This window comes from Limanda limanda, chromosome 15 (genome assembly GCF_963576545.1).
Source record: "Limanda limanda chromosome 15, fLimLim1.1, whole genome shotgun sequence".
NCBI classification, from domain to species: Eukaryota; Metazoa; Chordata; class Actinopteri; order Pleuronectiformes; family Pleuronectidae; genus Limanda; species Limanda limanda.
Genome location: NC_083650.1, coordinates 19,597,313 through 19,611,317, shown reverse-complemented (window position 1 = coordinate 19,611,317; position 14,005 = coordinate 19,597,313). Strand labels below are relative to the sequence as shown.

At 41.8% G+C, this 14,005-nt stretch overlaps 1 protein-coding gene across 1 annotated transcript in view; it reads left to right on the top strand.

The window, feature by feature from the left end:
• Nucleotides 1-14,005, top strand: part of LOC133020680 (adhesion G protein-coupled receptor A3) — a 183,590-nt gene that overhangs the window by 13,029 nt on the left and 156,556 nt on the right. Inside the window, exon 2 of the mRNA XM_061087349.1 lies at nucleotides 739-810. Within this exon, the coding sequence (XP_060943332.1) occupies nucleotides 739-810 (72 nt within the window). The remainder of the gene's footprint in view (nucleotides 1-738; nucleotides 811-14,005) is intronic.

The following is a 14,005-nucleotide window of genomic DNA, read 5'->3' as shown; positions in this document are numbered from 1 at the left end:
ATATCAGGCCTGAAAACGTCAAATCAGTGCATCTCTATTCAGGGGCATAATAATATAGGTTTAGGTGTGTTCATGTGATTGTAATGATATGGTTTCACTCCGGTGTGTTTAGATTGAGGTAAAGATCAAATCCTAAGGCCCGGTGTGTTTTTATCAATCAGTACCACATAAGATGTATTAAAAAGCATCACTTTAAGAACATATAGTTTCTCATTTCACTTCTCAGCACAGACAGCCTTCATCCATAAAAGAGAAAATAAAGACAATATATAGTGACGACTGTCGCTGCAACAATAGAGACTGAGGCTCCGCTTCACCTTTGAATATTCATTCACCACTTAAAGATCCCTGTGGTGCGTTGCATTGATTTGTTTGCTGTTGCAATGTGAGCAATGGATGATTGAAATGTGCCGAAGCAGCATTTTCGTCAAGCTTTTCTATTAAGCTGAACTTTTGACATGGTGAAGCGCTGGGGGTGCCTCCGATCGTTACCTGCTTTTACCACAAACAACCAGAAACAAGACAGAAACATGTCCGGGATGAGTTATTTACAGCCGCAATCTCATCACACATGAATCCTTCCCTCTTGCCGACATATTGAAAGGCAAGACGATAAACAATTTATCAGCCATTCCAACGATGAATCTCCTGCAGCTTGTGATTTTTGTGATATTGACGGATGTACCATGCCTCACTCATTCCATATTCTCACCTCATCTACTCTTTGCCTCTAAACAGAAACCTGGGCAACAACAAGATCTCCCTGCTGTGGAACGGCTCCTTCTACGGCTTGGCTGCCCTGGAAAAACTGTGAGTAAATCAAGCGCTCTTAAGTGTTTTGTCCGCCCCGGAGTTTTTAATAGCTGTCATCGCAGGAGTGCGCATGGTTCTCTCGCGGGATGGGGGGGAAGGCACTTGCGGGAACATGGCGGGAAGGGAGTAGGAATCCTTGGCAAGGTATACCCTGTGGGACTCTTGCCAGTGGTTTTCACCTTTCAGCCCTTGTGCTTAACCTTAATTGCCACAGTAAATGTCTTTAAAAGGGATAATATATAGCATCATATAAAAGCCCTAATGCAGAGCGAGTTCAGGAGCTGGGACAGTGTGACTGACTGAGCCCATATCGACAATTCTCGCAATATATGCAGTGTCCCGGAGGGCGGTGTGCGTGCAGCTTGATGATGAGCTCTATGATGGCCGCTCTGGCTCTTCCAGCCTGCCCCCCCTAAAGTCACCTATTGATTGGCTTCACCTCCATCCAGCCCAGCGATCACTGCTCCGCTCCCTGATGGTGACACTGACATTGGCTGATGATGAGGAAATCAGAGAGGGCCTGAAATGTCACGCAGAGAAAGGCTGGATAACCCTCCCCCCCTTCAGTCAATCATCCTCAGATGTATGCATGCACACACACACATATATTAAGCCCACACACACACACAAGATACATCAGTAGCTGCAGTAGCCCCCCCGTCTCCCTGACGACTCGACAGTTACATTCAGATTGGTATAATTCTTCCCATCTCTTCCACTCCTCTTTTGATGGTCGACTTGCAGGATGATGTCACCTGTCTCCCCGGGCCTTATTAGTGGCATTAAATCTTTTTAGCCTCATCCCTCATGCCCAGCTGGAGCGATGGGGAGATGATTGCAGCACTTTGAAGGAGACTCCGCCAAAGGTTTGGCATGGCTGACCTCTCGGAGCAGCAGTTTGCACGCCCTATACTTTCTTTCACCTCACTCTCCGGGTCCAGCCCGTCCGTCCGTCCTGCCACATGCGTCTGTCGCAAGCAGTTGATGCCAAGCCAGGTAGCCTAGCGAGTTGAAAGTGGCGGCCAGCTGTCTGGCTCTGGCCGACGGACTGGACGACGGCTGGCTGACTGGTTCTGAGGGTTGCCGTGAATTGGCAGCTGATTGACAAGCTAAATAAACTGTATATATGTATATACTTTATTCTATTTTATTTTATTTTATCCTATTTCTTATATATTGTTGTTTTTTTTATATTGTTGTTTTATGTTCAGTGCACCAATGACACCAAGGCAATTTCCTGTATGTGCAAACATACCTGGCAAATAAAAGAATTCTGATTCTGATTCTGATTCTGATAATGCATGTGTGTGTGTTTGCACCACTCGTACTGCTGCCGTGGACTCACATGTACTTCGACAAACAGACCTTTTAGGGCATTATTGGAAACATGGTGATCCCAGAGCAAGCTTATTTTTGCATGAAATGGAATTTTCATTAAGGAGATGGTTTATCCAAATTACACCATAATTGTCTTACTTTCCCGCTGGTGGGAAGCAGCCATGCGGTACATTTTGGTCTAAATGTTTCAAATTAATTTTGTTTTACTTGAAATTTTTCTACCTCCACCCCCCAAGGCAATGGAGGTGAAAAACACTTCATTGCTTACAGCATTCAGAAGTCTCTGCGGCCATGCCAGCAGCTCTAACAGGCTTTATTCAGGCACAGACCAATAATGATGGCAGTAGACGAAAACTTCAAAGATCTCCACAGTTGTTGCAATTCATCCTGAGGCAAACATGAATGTCTGTACCAAGTGTCTTGGCGATCCACTCAGTAGTTGTTGTGAAATCTCAAAGTAACTGACTGACAAACTCACGCTGACATTCCCAGAAGATCTCTGTTGGTGTGAATCAAAATTCACAAGCAATGTGTTTTTCTACGTACTCTGGAGAAGCCACAGTACATAGGTTGTGTGTATTTCTTGTACAAAGTGGCATCTGCCTCGACTGGTTGGGGACCGAAGAGAGTGAAGGGGAGTTCAATTTCTTATCTTAAGAGTCAGTTGCTGCGGCGGTTCTTCTGGAGTTTCTCCTGCCTATGTCCATGTCTATCAGCTAATACAGCAGGAGATTATCCAGAGCATAATGATTACATTTCTAACATGCGACAGCTGCGAAACTGAATAAACCCCAAAAGAAGACAAATATCTCAGCATTAAAGCGAGGAGCCACAAAAAAAAGTCAAAGACGTCATCTTGTAAAGATTGAGATTTGAAAACTTTAACGTAGGTAATTTGAGCCAATGTCAGTGTTGATGTGCTGTAAACGGAAACATGTGAACTCAGCCGCAGAATGAAATGTCATGTCCTGCATTTTGCTGTTGTGAACGTGTCTGACCAGAGAAACTCTTGCTGAGTTGTTCATATGTGAAAGAGAAACTCCGGACAAAGTCCAGGCCTCAGTGTGGGGACATTTATTGGAGCTCATGTCTGAAAAATGCTTCATACTCCAACTATTTACCATTTAATTTCCTTAAAGTTGTGGCTATTTGTGCTGCAGAGGTAAAGAAACTCAAACCGTGTCCAACTCCCGAAAAATCTGAATGCACCAAAAAGCTTATTTTTCTTTGACCCATCCCTCCAGTTAATTGCCCATAATCAATTTTAATCATATATTTTTAAAAGCTCCTCCAAAGGCACAAAATACATCCCATTGGTTCACAGACTAAGCAACACTCCTTTTGAGAAGTAAACTGACCATATGTGTAAAATCTGTGCAGTGCCCCTTTCGCTGTAATTTTTTCTCTGAGTAACCCAAATGCAGTTCTATTCACCCTGTTGCAGTGAGGATGTGAAACAGGAAGCTCTCTGTTATCTGACATCCAGGGGATTTTTTGGGGCAATACAATTTACCAAACGTCAGTAGTTGCTACATCCTAATACCAAATAATCAGCAACTTTGTTAATTCCCCAAGGAAAACGCCTTTAGTGTAATTTGCCTGGACAGTGTTCTCTTAATGGAGGCTTGGATGATGGCCTGAATCGCCCCATATGGACACAAGCCCATTAACCATCAGCCAAACTGGGTCCCACGGGAGCGACGGCGGAACAAAGCCCGTCACTGTTCTCTGGTCGGGACACTGACTGCAGCTTCTGCCACTTCATCATGGGTTCCCACCACAGAAGCTCGCAGTGTGTGAAGAATCTGTGTGAATGAGATGAGAGCAGCATATTTGTTCTGTTCTCATGCTGATTATTACACTTTGGTGTGATCATGTTTTTATAGATATACTGGCTTTAAAATACATTTAATTTGGCAAAATGAGATGATTCCTACTTGAACGACATAGAATATTTGCATGACCTATATCATGCGGAGTGCTGCTCTCTGCCTACACACATTTTTTAACCCAAGGATAGATTTAATCAAACAGAATATTGACTTTAGTGTTATACAATCCAACAGTCACTTCAAACTACTAAATAAAAACTTTAGCTCAAACCTATGTATTGATGCACACATAAAGTTTAAGTATTTTAGGATTGTAAAATGTGAAATGGCTGCCCTTAAAATAAGCGTACTCCTACTTGCCACGGGCGTTTTTCGTGGACCATAACTTTACAGATAAAGTATCTCTACTTATATAGTTTCAATGGTGGATGTGACAGTGAAATTTTATTCTCAGCAGACTGTCTAAATGTTTTTATTGAGAGTAGCGGCTGTAGTTCTTCATCTGTTTAACCAAACGCTATTTGTCTACCCTGAGGAGTTTGACGGCGGGCTGAATAGATAGAGTGGACGTGGGCTCAGCGCCGAGACACAGTCAGAATTCAGAATGGCATCTGCGATCAGTCATTTTGAAAAGTTGTGTTGTGCCAGGTGTGAGGAAGCGTCCTTTTTGAAGTTTTGCAAACCTCACCGCTCCCACCGGCGAGTTGACGTTCATTCAGTCTTCCCGGTGTCTCCTCGGGAGGTGATGGATGGGGGCGTGGCACACCGTTGAAGGACATCCTCATCCTGCGACGGCTTGTGCATAGGAATGGATGCAAGGTGAGGTTCATACTAGGGAGAGAGCAAAGTGCAGGTGGGACAAGCGCAATGAGCACATGATCATAAACCTGAATGACCAGGGCCATTCCCCAGCGGCTCAAAGGTCAAAGGTTAGTGGTGGCGAGAGCAGAGACAAATCTCAGTATCATTGACCCATTGGAGTCAATAACACTTGATTAAAGCAGAAGACCACTCAGTCAAAGATTTAAATATCACTGTGTCACTTCTGTCAATAATCGTATGAACTGATGTAATGTGTACAAAATAGTGTTTCCCCAACTGACAGACCTGATTATAAAGAAAATAAATAAAATATAAAAAGCAGAAGGGCTTATTTTATTTTGTTGCTATGGTGGCAGTGGGGGTGAGATAGCACACATTTTCACATCATTTTGGACCATTAAAAAAAAACATATTAATTTATCTTATATTATATATACAAAAGAAACATAAAAACAGGTTGTTATTTTTTTACGGTGCACTTTGAAATAAAGCCAAACAGATCCGCTGTCTTATGAAGTCAGTGCAATGTCCTGAGGTAATGTGCACTATATAAACTTACATTAGTAAAACAAGACTTTCAGTGAATGGATTTCATATGCAATTTTTCATTCTCTCATGTTGCCTGACATCAGGCTCTTTACTAAAATCTCTATGTCCCAGTAGCTAATATAGTGACTAAAGGAGTCAGCTGACTGAGTCACTGTAATGAGTCTGTTCCTCTAGGTTAGTAACTATAGGTCAACTCACATACGCCGTTTTCAGACATGATTTTTTGCCCAGACCTGTTCACAACACAACAAATCTTCCCGAAGATTCAGGTGAACTTTAAAATAGATAAAAGAAAAAGGTGGACCGAAAAGGTGTGGGCTGAAGTTTGAGCTAATCATGCCTCCCCTTCATACCCAGAATAATGCAACTGGCAGCCTTATGGCCTTAAATGAATTTCAAACCTGGAATACTTGCCTGTTCCCATCAGTTCGTATCGGCTCTTTCGCAAATCCAATAATCTTTTTATATTGTTTTGAGATAATTGTTTAGTGATCAGCGGATGAAGCCATAGTAGTGGGTCCCACGGATAGGTGCGTTCGACCAATCGTATCATATCATCAAATTAGTAATTAAATCCAAACTTTCTGGAAAAAATGACAAACATCAGTGTGATATGAACTACCTGAAATGACAAAAGACATCTTACAGAACATTTTATTTGACATGTACTCATTTTGCACCATGTCCCATCTGCTAACATAGGGGAGGCCACTACTGTAGTCAGCCACCAGATGGCGATCAAGATGCTTTGGCTTCACTTTTGGGAGCTGTCATGTCGGTCTCTGTGTAACCATCATTAGTTTTATGGTGGTAGAGAAAACCCTGAATTATTTCATCTGATTAAACCCCCGGTGCATGTTTCTGGATTTAGTCTTACATTAGTCTCTTTTAATTTGTTCACTATAAATATATAATTATGGTATAATTAACTCATATTCGTATTTGAATTTATATTCTGCTTCAGCTCGTGCTTGCATCAGTTGGCTATTGCAGTTATAATCTGTATTATCCAGGTTTTCCTTTCTCATGTATAAGCAAGTGTCTTTTTTTTCTGTTTACCTTAGAGAGGACAAGGAACAAGATGAAAACCTAAATGGATCAAAGTGAAGCCTTGAAATATGATTGGTTTCATTGTAGTTTTTGCAGGAGAACCTGGTTGGGTCACAGCTGAAGTCAAACATGTGAGAGACATGGGTGTGACCGATTTTAATTAACTGAGAGACGGAGAAGAAGTAGAAGTCTCGATGGATGCTGCGAAATACGTCATGATTTTATAGAAACATATAATATTTATTTACAGTTTGGGGGTATTTGGAGTTGTTTCTCTTTATTGTTGTGTTATGCTGTTTTAAAAATTGTAAGAGAGCAAGAGGGCTCGGATCAAAGCAGCTCTCAGAAGAAATCGCTTCACACTCTCCTTAACCTTTTGCTTTGTTCTGATAGAAATATCTCACGCTGATGAGAACACTGGTTCCAAAATAGGAAGCAGTTGTGGAGCTGTTGACAAAGAAAATCTTTTTCTACACTTTGGGGGTTTCTTTTTCCTCCGTCTGCTGTGTAAATTGCTTCCGTTTGTTTCATGTGACTGTTTTAATTTGGAGTGTAGGCTGGAATGAAGTTGTCTTTACATAAGTGACAGAAGTGAAAATCACAGAAAATATCCCATAAGCACTGCTCATCCACCCACCAGGAATAAATTGCACTCCGGCGGGATTTGAGAAATGTGTAATCATCATCGCCTCGACTCCGTTCGGAGACGTTTAAGTGGCAAAGACTTGCATCGCTCCGCTTTGAAAACCTGTCAGATATGAAATATATTGTCAAAATGAAACATAAAAATAACTTCACCCTTTATGCAAAATGATACCAGCTCTACAGTGATGAGTGTTGACGGTTTAAAATAGCCTATTTGATTGTGCGCCATGTCATCCTGCCAAGAAGGTTGAATAATTAATTTATACCCACAGGTCCTGTATATAATGCAAACACATATAGAGAAAAAGTCCATGGCTGTTTGATTCTCTGGCAGTGGTAGCTACAAGGCTGTCACAATGGCTGTCAACACGTATTTAGTTGCATTCCAGTAGGTGGTTGAGTCCGGGTGAGTGTTTGCTGTTATTCAGAGCGTGTGGCCCAGCCTTCCCTCAAAGCATTTGCAAACTGACCCATGAATATTTAACAAGTGAATAAATGGTTTCAATAAACACATTCCATATTAGCATCAGCGTCGGTGCCAATGTACGTTACACTTAGTCGAGCTGATGACACCGGCAGTGAGAGTTTTCACAGGAAGAAACGAGAGGAGTAAAGAAAGGGACTCGCCGCCTGCTCTTCAGCTGAAATGCTGTCAAAACCAAAGTAGGCTGTTGTACTGTAAGCTCTGTCATGATGTCTCAACTGTCCTTTCAAAAATGACCCCATAGGTAGCTGTGTTTTATTGATATGCAACCTCTAGTGGCCGCAGTATTCATGGCGGTGAAAGTCAGGTGACATAAAGAAGGACTTAATGGGGTGAGCGGACAAAACAGGAGTTTCAGTCAATAAACCGCAGTTTGTTCCCTGACTGAGATCAGTGTGAAAGAGTATCTGTGACCGTGTCTTAACCTTCTCTGTGTGTTTGTTGTAACCATGATGATGAAAGTCCTCTAACCTTATTATTCTATCCTAAACCACAACCATTCAACAAATCAGCAATTCTCAGACTGGGGGTGTAGCACCTCTGCGGGCCAATAGAGCTACTGCAGGGTCTATTGGTGGGTGTGAATGACTTTAGGGAAAAATTAGGGTCTGAAACGTATAAAGTTAAGTAATCTAATTTATGAAGGGAAAATAAACAAACAATAATTTGCTGGTGCTATTATGCTGACTTTTATGTTACTGAAAATCAACCACACACATTTAAGAATCACGAAAGTCAGTCGATTTATTCTCTGTACATCCCGAACCTTTGTACCAAGTTTCATGGTAATTCATTCAAGAAATGTTGAGATATTTCACCAAATTACATAAAATATCATCAATGCTACCATACTATCAGGTAACCAACAATGTTTGTGGGATTTATTTTCTGGTGACCATGATGGACCATGACCCCTGACAGTGGTGTTTGTACCTACAGACAGACAAAACCCACAGATATTCAATATCAAATTATATAAAAAGCAGTGGTTCTTCAGAATTTACAAATAAGATATTTGACTTTCTTTCTGAGGTAAAATACTGAAACAATTAGACTATAATCCAAATTGACAGATTTTCTGTCCATTACCACATCAAATAATTGACTTTTAATTAATTATTCTACCTCCACATTCCACTTCATACATATTGATGTGGTGACACAGGTGGGATTGGTCTTGTTGAGTTGTAACAAGGTGCCTTTGTGTACAGACATGTCGACACCAACATGCCACTAAGAAATATGATACAAGTTGTACTAATGATTGTATGCCATCGTCTCATTTCATTAAGTGCGCATACGATGGAATCCATCATGCAGCATCACTTTCCATTTGGACGAGTGCCCAAGAGGCCGCAGCCAGCTTTGCTTTTATTTGCTTATGTTCTTCATGTTGAATTTGACCTTTTGTGAATCTGATGGTATTTTGATAATTACATCATGGCTGAGATCCATTTAATGAGACTCTGCTTGATTAAATATTGTTTGTTTTCAACATAAAAAACAGTGCTTTGCTCCTCTGTGTGAAGGCCGTGCCCGGAGCACGTGTGTGGTCCAGTCCGTGTGTGTGTCCGTGTCTGTGAGGATATGTGTGTGTGTGCGCACACACCTCGGTGTCAGTGTGGCTGTGTGATGTGGTTAATTGTCTAGATTTGGGGAAGGATCTGCCCATTAGTGTCACACAGTGAGCAGGCTGATATCCTTGGGGTCACATGGCTCGGGAGAAATTGAGCAGGATAAGATATACAGTGCAGTTTAAATTAATTGGGAAGCACTTCAGTAGCTTTTCAAACATTAACCACAAATGGTGGAGTTTATACTGAGGGCTGCTGCTGCTCTTCAAACACACAGGGCTGGGGGATTAGAAAATGGTTATTGTTTAAACATTCATCTCATTTGAGCTGCTCCAGCTGTATCTACAGTGGATATATGGGGCATGCATGTCTCAACAATGGTATTGTGTGTGTTTGTGTGTGTGCGTGCATGTGCGTGTTTGTGTGTGCTTGTTTCTGCGCTTGTGTGTGTGTGTGCGTGTGTTTGCGCTCGTGTGTGTGTGTGTATGTGTACTGTATCTTCTCAAGCAGCACTCAGGGCCTTTCGTTTACCTTAATTGAGCAGAGAACCATATCTTTATTTTATTCTGGCTATTATCAGGTTCAGAACTTGGATTTTATTTCCCCTGTTTTCAGTTTTTCTCCACCTCTCAGTTAGTAAAGCGGTTGCTTTATGGTGCTACTGCGCATCCAGTGCTGTTACATGAAAAGCCTCACGATTGGCTCCAGCTCCCCCGTGACCTTCAAAAGGATAAAAGATGTAGATTATGGATGGATGGCTTTTATTTGAGCGAGTTATTATTTTCTCTTTTTTTAAAGACATCTTGGCTTTTGACTGTGAGAGCGTGTGCATCCTTAAAGTGTGATTTCATGAGGCTTTACCATGAATTATTTTGTGTCTTGTCAGCCAGGATAGGTTAAACAGTATGTTACTGCAAGTCATTGTTTCCTCTGCGTGCATTGACAAGTGATGTCGGTGGTGTTAAATTAAATGAAAAGCTTTTATTGTTATTGCACTATGGAGTGTCCCAGTGGTACAATAGAAACATAACTCCCAGACAAGTAGAGACATTCAAGTCTATAAATATATATAAAAACTAACAAATTGTGTCAAATGTGGGGTATTAAAAGCACATACTCAGTTATATTGCTCATGATAATATTGCACAGTTAGGATATTATTACACTTGGTTAAGCTCTCTAATGGCACTTGGATAAAATCGTGTTAAGAGTCTGGGGGTGCGTCTGTGCATGCTTCAAAGAAAATGAAGTACAGTTTCCTAATGCCCACCACCACTTAGCTACATATGACATTGGATATTTACCTCTGCCGAGTAGGTAATGTTCTCACTGCCATTTTTGTTTTCTTTGTTTGTCTGTCTGGTGCATGACCCAGGAAGAACCCATACAAATTTGGAGTAGATCCGATTAAACGGTCAGATCAAGGAATTGTTTTTCACTTTCTTTGACATGGTGAGATAGAACGTCAGTCACGCTACATGCTCCACCTCTAAATTAAACTTGCTATTTCTTACACACACACACGCTTTGACGTAGAGGAACCATCTTGAACAGGACGAGCAGTAAAGAGAAGGGTTGCAATAAACCTCAATGAGTGTTATGTGTACTGCTGTGTGGCTTTTGACTGTAATGGCCAAGAAGAAATTGGATCACAAGGACAGACCAGTGGGGAACCATTGAAAGTTACAGTAACCACAGCAAAGGCCTTACGACCAGTAGCAGCCCCCTTGTTTGGATGTGAGTACACAGGAGGTTAAAAAGAAGAGAGACCTCTTCATGTCATGACCCTCGGTGCTTCTTCATCCTCAAATCGGACCCTGATTCCAACACAAACCTCACAATGTGATATTTGCTCTGTAAATATTTCTTGGAGTTTGTTTCATCCTGTTTAGACGACCAGATGTGTGGAGCTCACTCACAGAAGACGCTTTGGGACGTGGCAGACAGTTATTCATAGAAAAGGATGCAGAAAACACTTTCAAATAGTTTCCTTCGATTGTTGTAGATTTCTGGCACTCATTCTGGTGCATTATGTCGCAGACCCTGCCCGTCTGGACGCTCTGCAGTTGATAACACACAATCATTATTTATATTATTAATTTGGCAATGCGTGTCGACTCAGGTCTGACAAAAGGTTGTTGTGTTGCCCATTATGCCATTGTTTGTTTTATATGGCTTTTAAAATGACCTCATACAGGAAGCTAGTAAAACAAACGTGGATACAGTTGAAACTCAAACTATTGTTCCGTCCGTAATAGGAATATCATGTATTGACAAAATAATAATCATTGTTCTCTCAGTTAAAATGTTAATTATATTCATAATACAATATAATAACACTTTCAGGCAAAATTAAAGGATCTTCAGAAATTCCAAATTTGAAAACAAATACTGTTCACACTCATTTTTTTTATTCACATACATTTTCTCAGTTTATGTTGAGTGTAATGGTTCCTGTGAGGCCACTTGTCTTCTTCTGAAAGTGTCTCATGTGACCGTCTCTCTGCTGCTGGTTTTTTGTGGAGAACTGGATTCAGCATTTCTTGGTACAGTAGCACATATTCCTGCATGTGGACTCCCTGAGCAGTGGCCTCTGACCCTTTGGTACAACAGCGAGTCAACGTGCTGGAAAAATGTCCAACGTTCAGCAAATTCAAACACCGCAGAGCAGCGAGCAGCAAGACGGTCTCAGGATAAAAGTCAGTGCTGCAGGCACGGCGGTTGACCTCTTGACCTCCAGCCTCCATCCGCTCTTTTGTAGCAGTTTGTACATGATCAAAGATGACAGCGGAGATGAGAGCTAGCTGCCAGCTGACCTGACTGGACCTGGGTAGGAAAGGCAGCACCAGTGCTCCTCCTACGGTGTGCAACGCTTTGCTGTGTGATTGACGAATCCCGAAGGATGCCTACAGAAGGCCTGATTAGGAAATCTGATTGTGAAAAATCAGCAGAAATACACTTTTGGAGTTTCAAGGGTAAACAGGTAGCAGCCGAATCCAATACAATTGAAGTAATAAATCAACTGAAAAAACATAACATGCCTCCATACTGCTCGTGTGGTGTCATCCAAGTGTCCACAAGCCGTGACATTCATATTATGAGAGGCGGTGGACTAGTGGCAGAAACTTGGACTATGGGCAGAAAAGGTCTCTGGTTCGTCTCTGGTTCGACTCCACGGAGAAACAACAAAAAGACGAACCTCGATTGATCTGTCCAAAAATCCAAGAGGATTCTCCCTACCCTGTCTAGTGCCCCTGAGCAAGGCACCTTACTCCCCCAACATCTGCTCCCCGGGCGCTGTACACGGCTGCCCACTGCTCTGTGTGTCCTGCACCAGATGGGTTAAAAGCAGAGGTTGAATTTCCCCTTGCATGAGTGTGCCTGTGCATGTCTGTGCATGTGTGTGGGATAAATATATGTATCTTAAATCTTAAATCTAAATTAGACTAGAAACAATGTCATTTCTATTGTGTTTTAAGCCTAAAAGTCCATCAGAAGTGGCTAAGCTAGTGGACGTTAGCCTTTCCGACGGATAATTAGGAATTAAACTTGATCCAGACCACAGTTTGTCAGTCTGATTATGAACCTGCCCACCTTGAATTAAATTTTAAGATTATTTTTATAAATTTTGTACATTAAAAGCACCATCAATATGTTCCATCACAGTAGAGTCACATAATTTAGTTTATAACTCAAAAACACATTTAAATATTATCTGAAAAACAAACGAAAGAAAAGGAAATGCAGGAGGTGCACGTCAGCCTGGTGATCATGCGTTGTGAGAACTAATGATGCAGACAAAGTGTGTTGTAACAATGTAGCAAACAATTAAATACAAGCCACAGATCGTTAACCCAGGACGGGAGTTATTTCTCTGCCGCTAATGACGGCTCGTCTTCTATACGTTTAACTAACGCTGTACGCTGAGCTAAGTAACATCAGTTACAGCAAAGCAACCTTTCACACATGCACTCTAGTGGTAGTGATTCAGACGTCTCAAGATGAAATATGTATTACTGTCGGGCTCCTGTACTTTAAATATTTCATTCTCTACTGAATGTAGTACTGTGAGTTATTAATCTTCTGCTGTGATTAAGTAAAATAGGAGATTTTGCTGCCAAACGGTCCCACATGTCAAATAAAAAGAGTTCCAGCATGACTTTTATTTTCACTTTGGGACAATGGCTGAGGCTCTGATAGTTATTATGGGTCTGGTTCTGTTTTTCTTGGCTGGCCCTGATTTGCCCTGTGTGTCTGTTCATTTAAAAAGAAAAAAAGTTTTGGGCTGAGTTGAGCTACATTGTTGCTCACATTTTTTGGGGAAAAGGCACTACCTTCGTATTCTCATCACACTGACTGGACACACAGTACAGAGTCAGAGGAAACCAGGGACACAATTTCAGGAAGTTTTCTTTGGCCTGCGGAGAAAAACCAGAGAGGAGATTTCTCTGAGATCCATTTTTAGTAGCGTCAGAGGTTTTGGGGTCGGCGGTGGGGGCGGACAAGGCGTGCTTGGCTGGAAACCGCAACATGTGTGTGTGTGTGTGTGTTTGTGTGGGTGTGTGTATTTGCCTCTTGACTGGATGTGGCCCTGGTCTCAGGCATGCAGGAAATAGTTGTGCTGTACAGCCAACAGGTGTACGCGCACTCAATAACAAACGGCCCCCAGCTTTATGTAAATGGTAAATGGATTTGTATTTATACAGCACTTTTCTAGTCTTGATGACCACTCAAAGTGCTTTACAGTACAGTGTTACATCCACCCATTCACACACATACAGTGCATCTATTAGCAGCACTTGGTTGTTCTATGAGGGCCATTCAGGGTTCAGCATCTTGCCCAAGGACACTTCGGCATGCAGATGGGTCAAACTGGGGATCGAACTGCCGACCTTCAG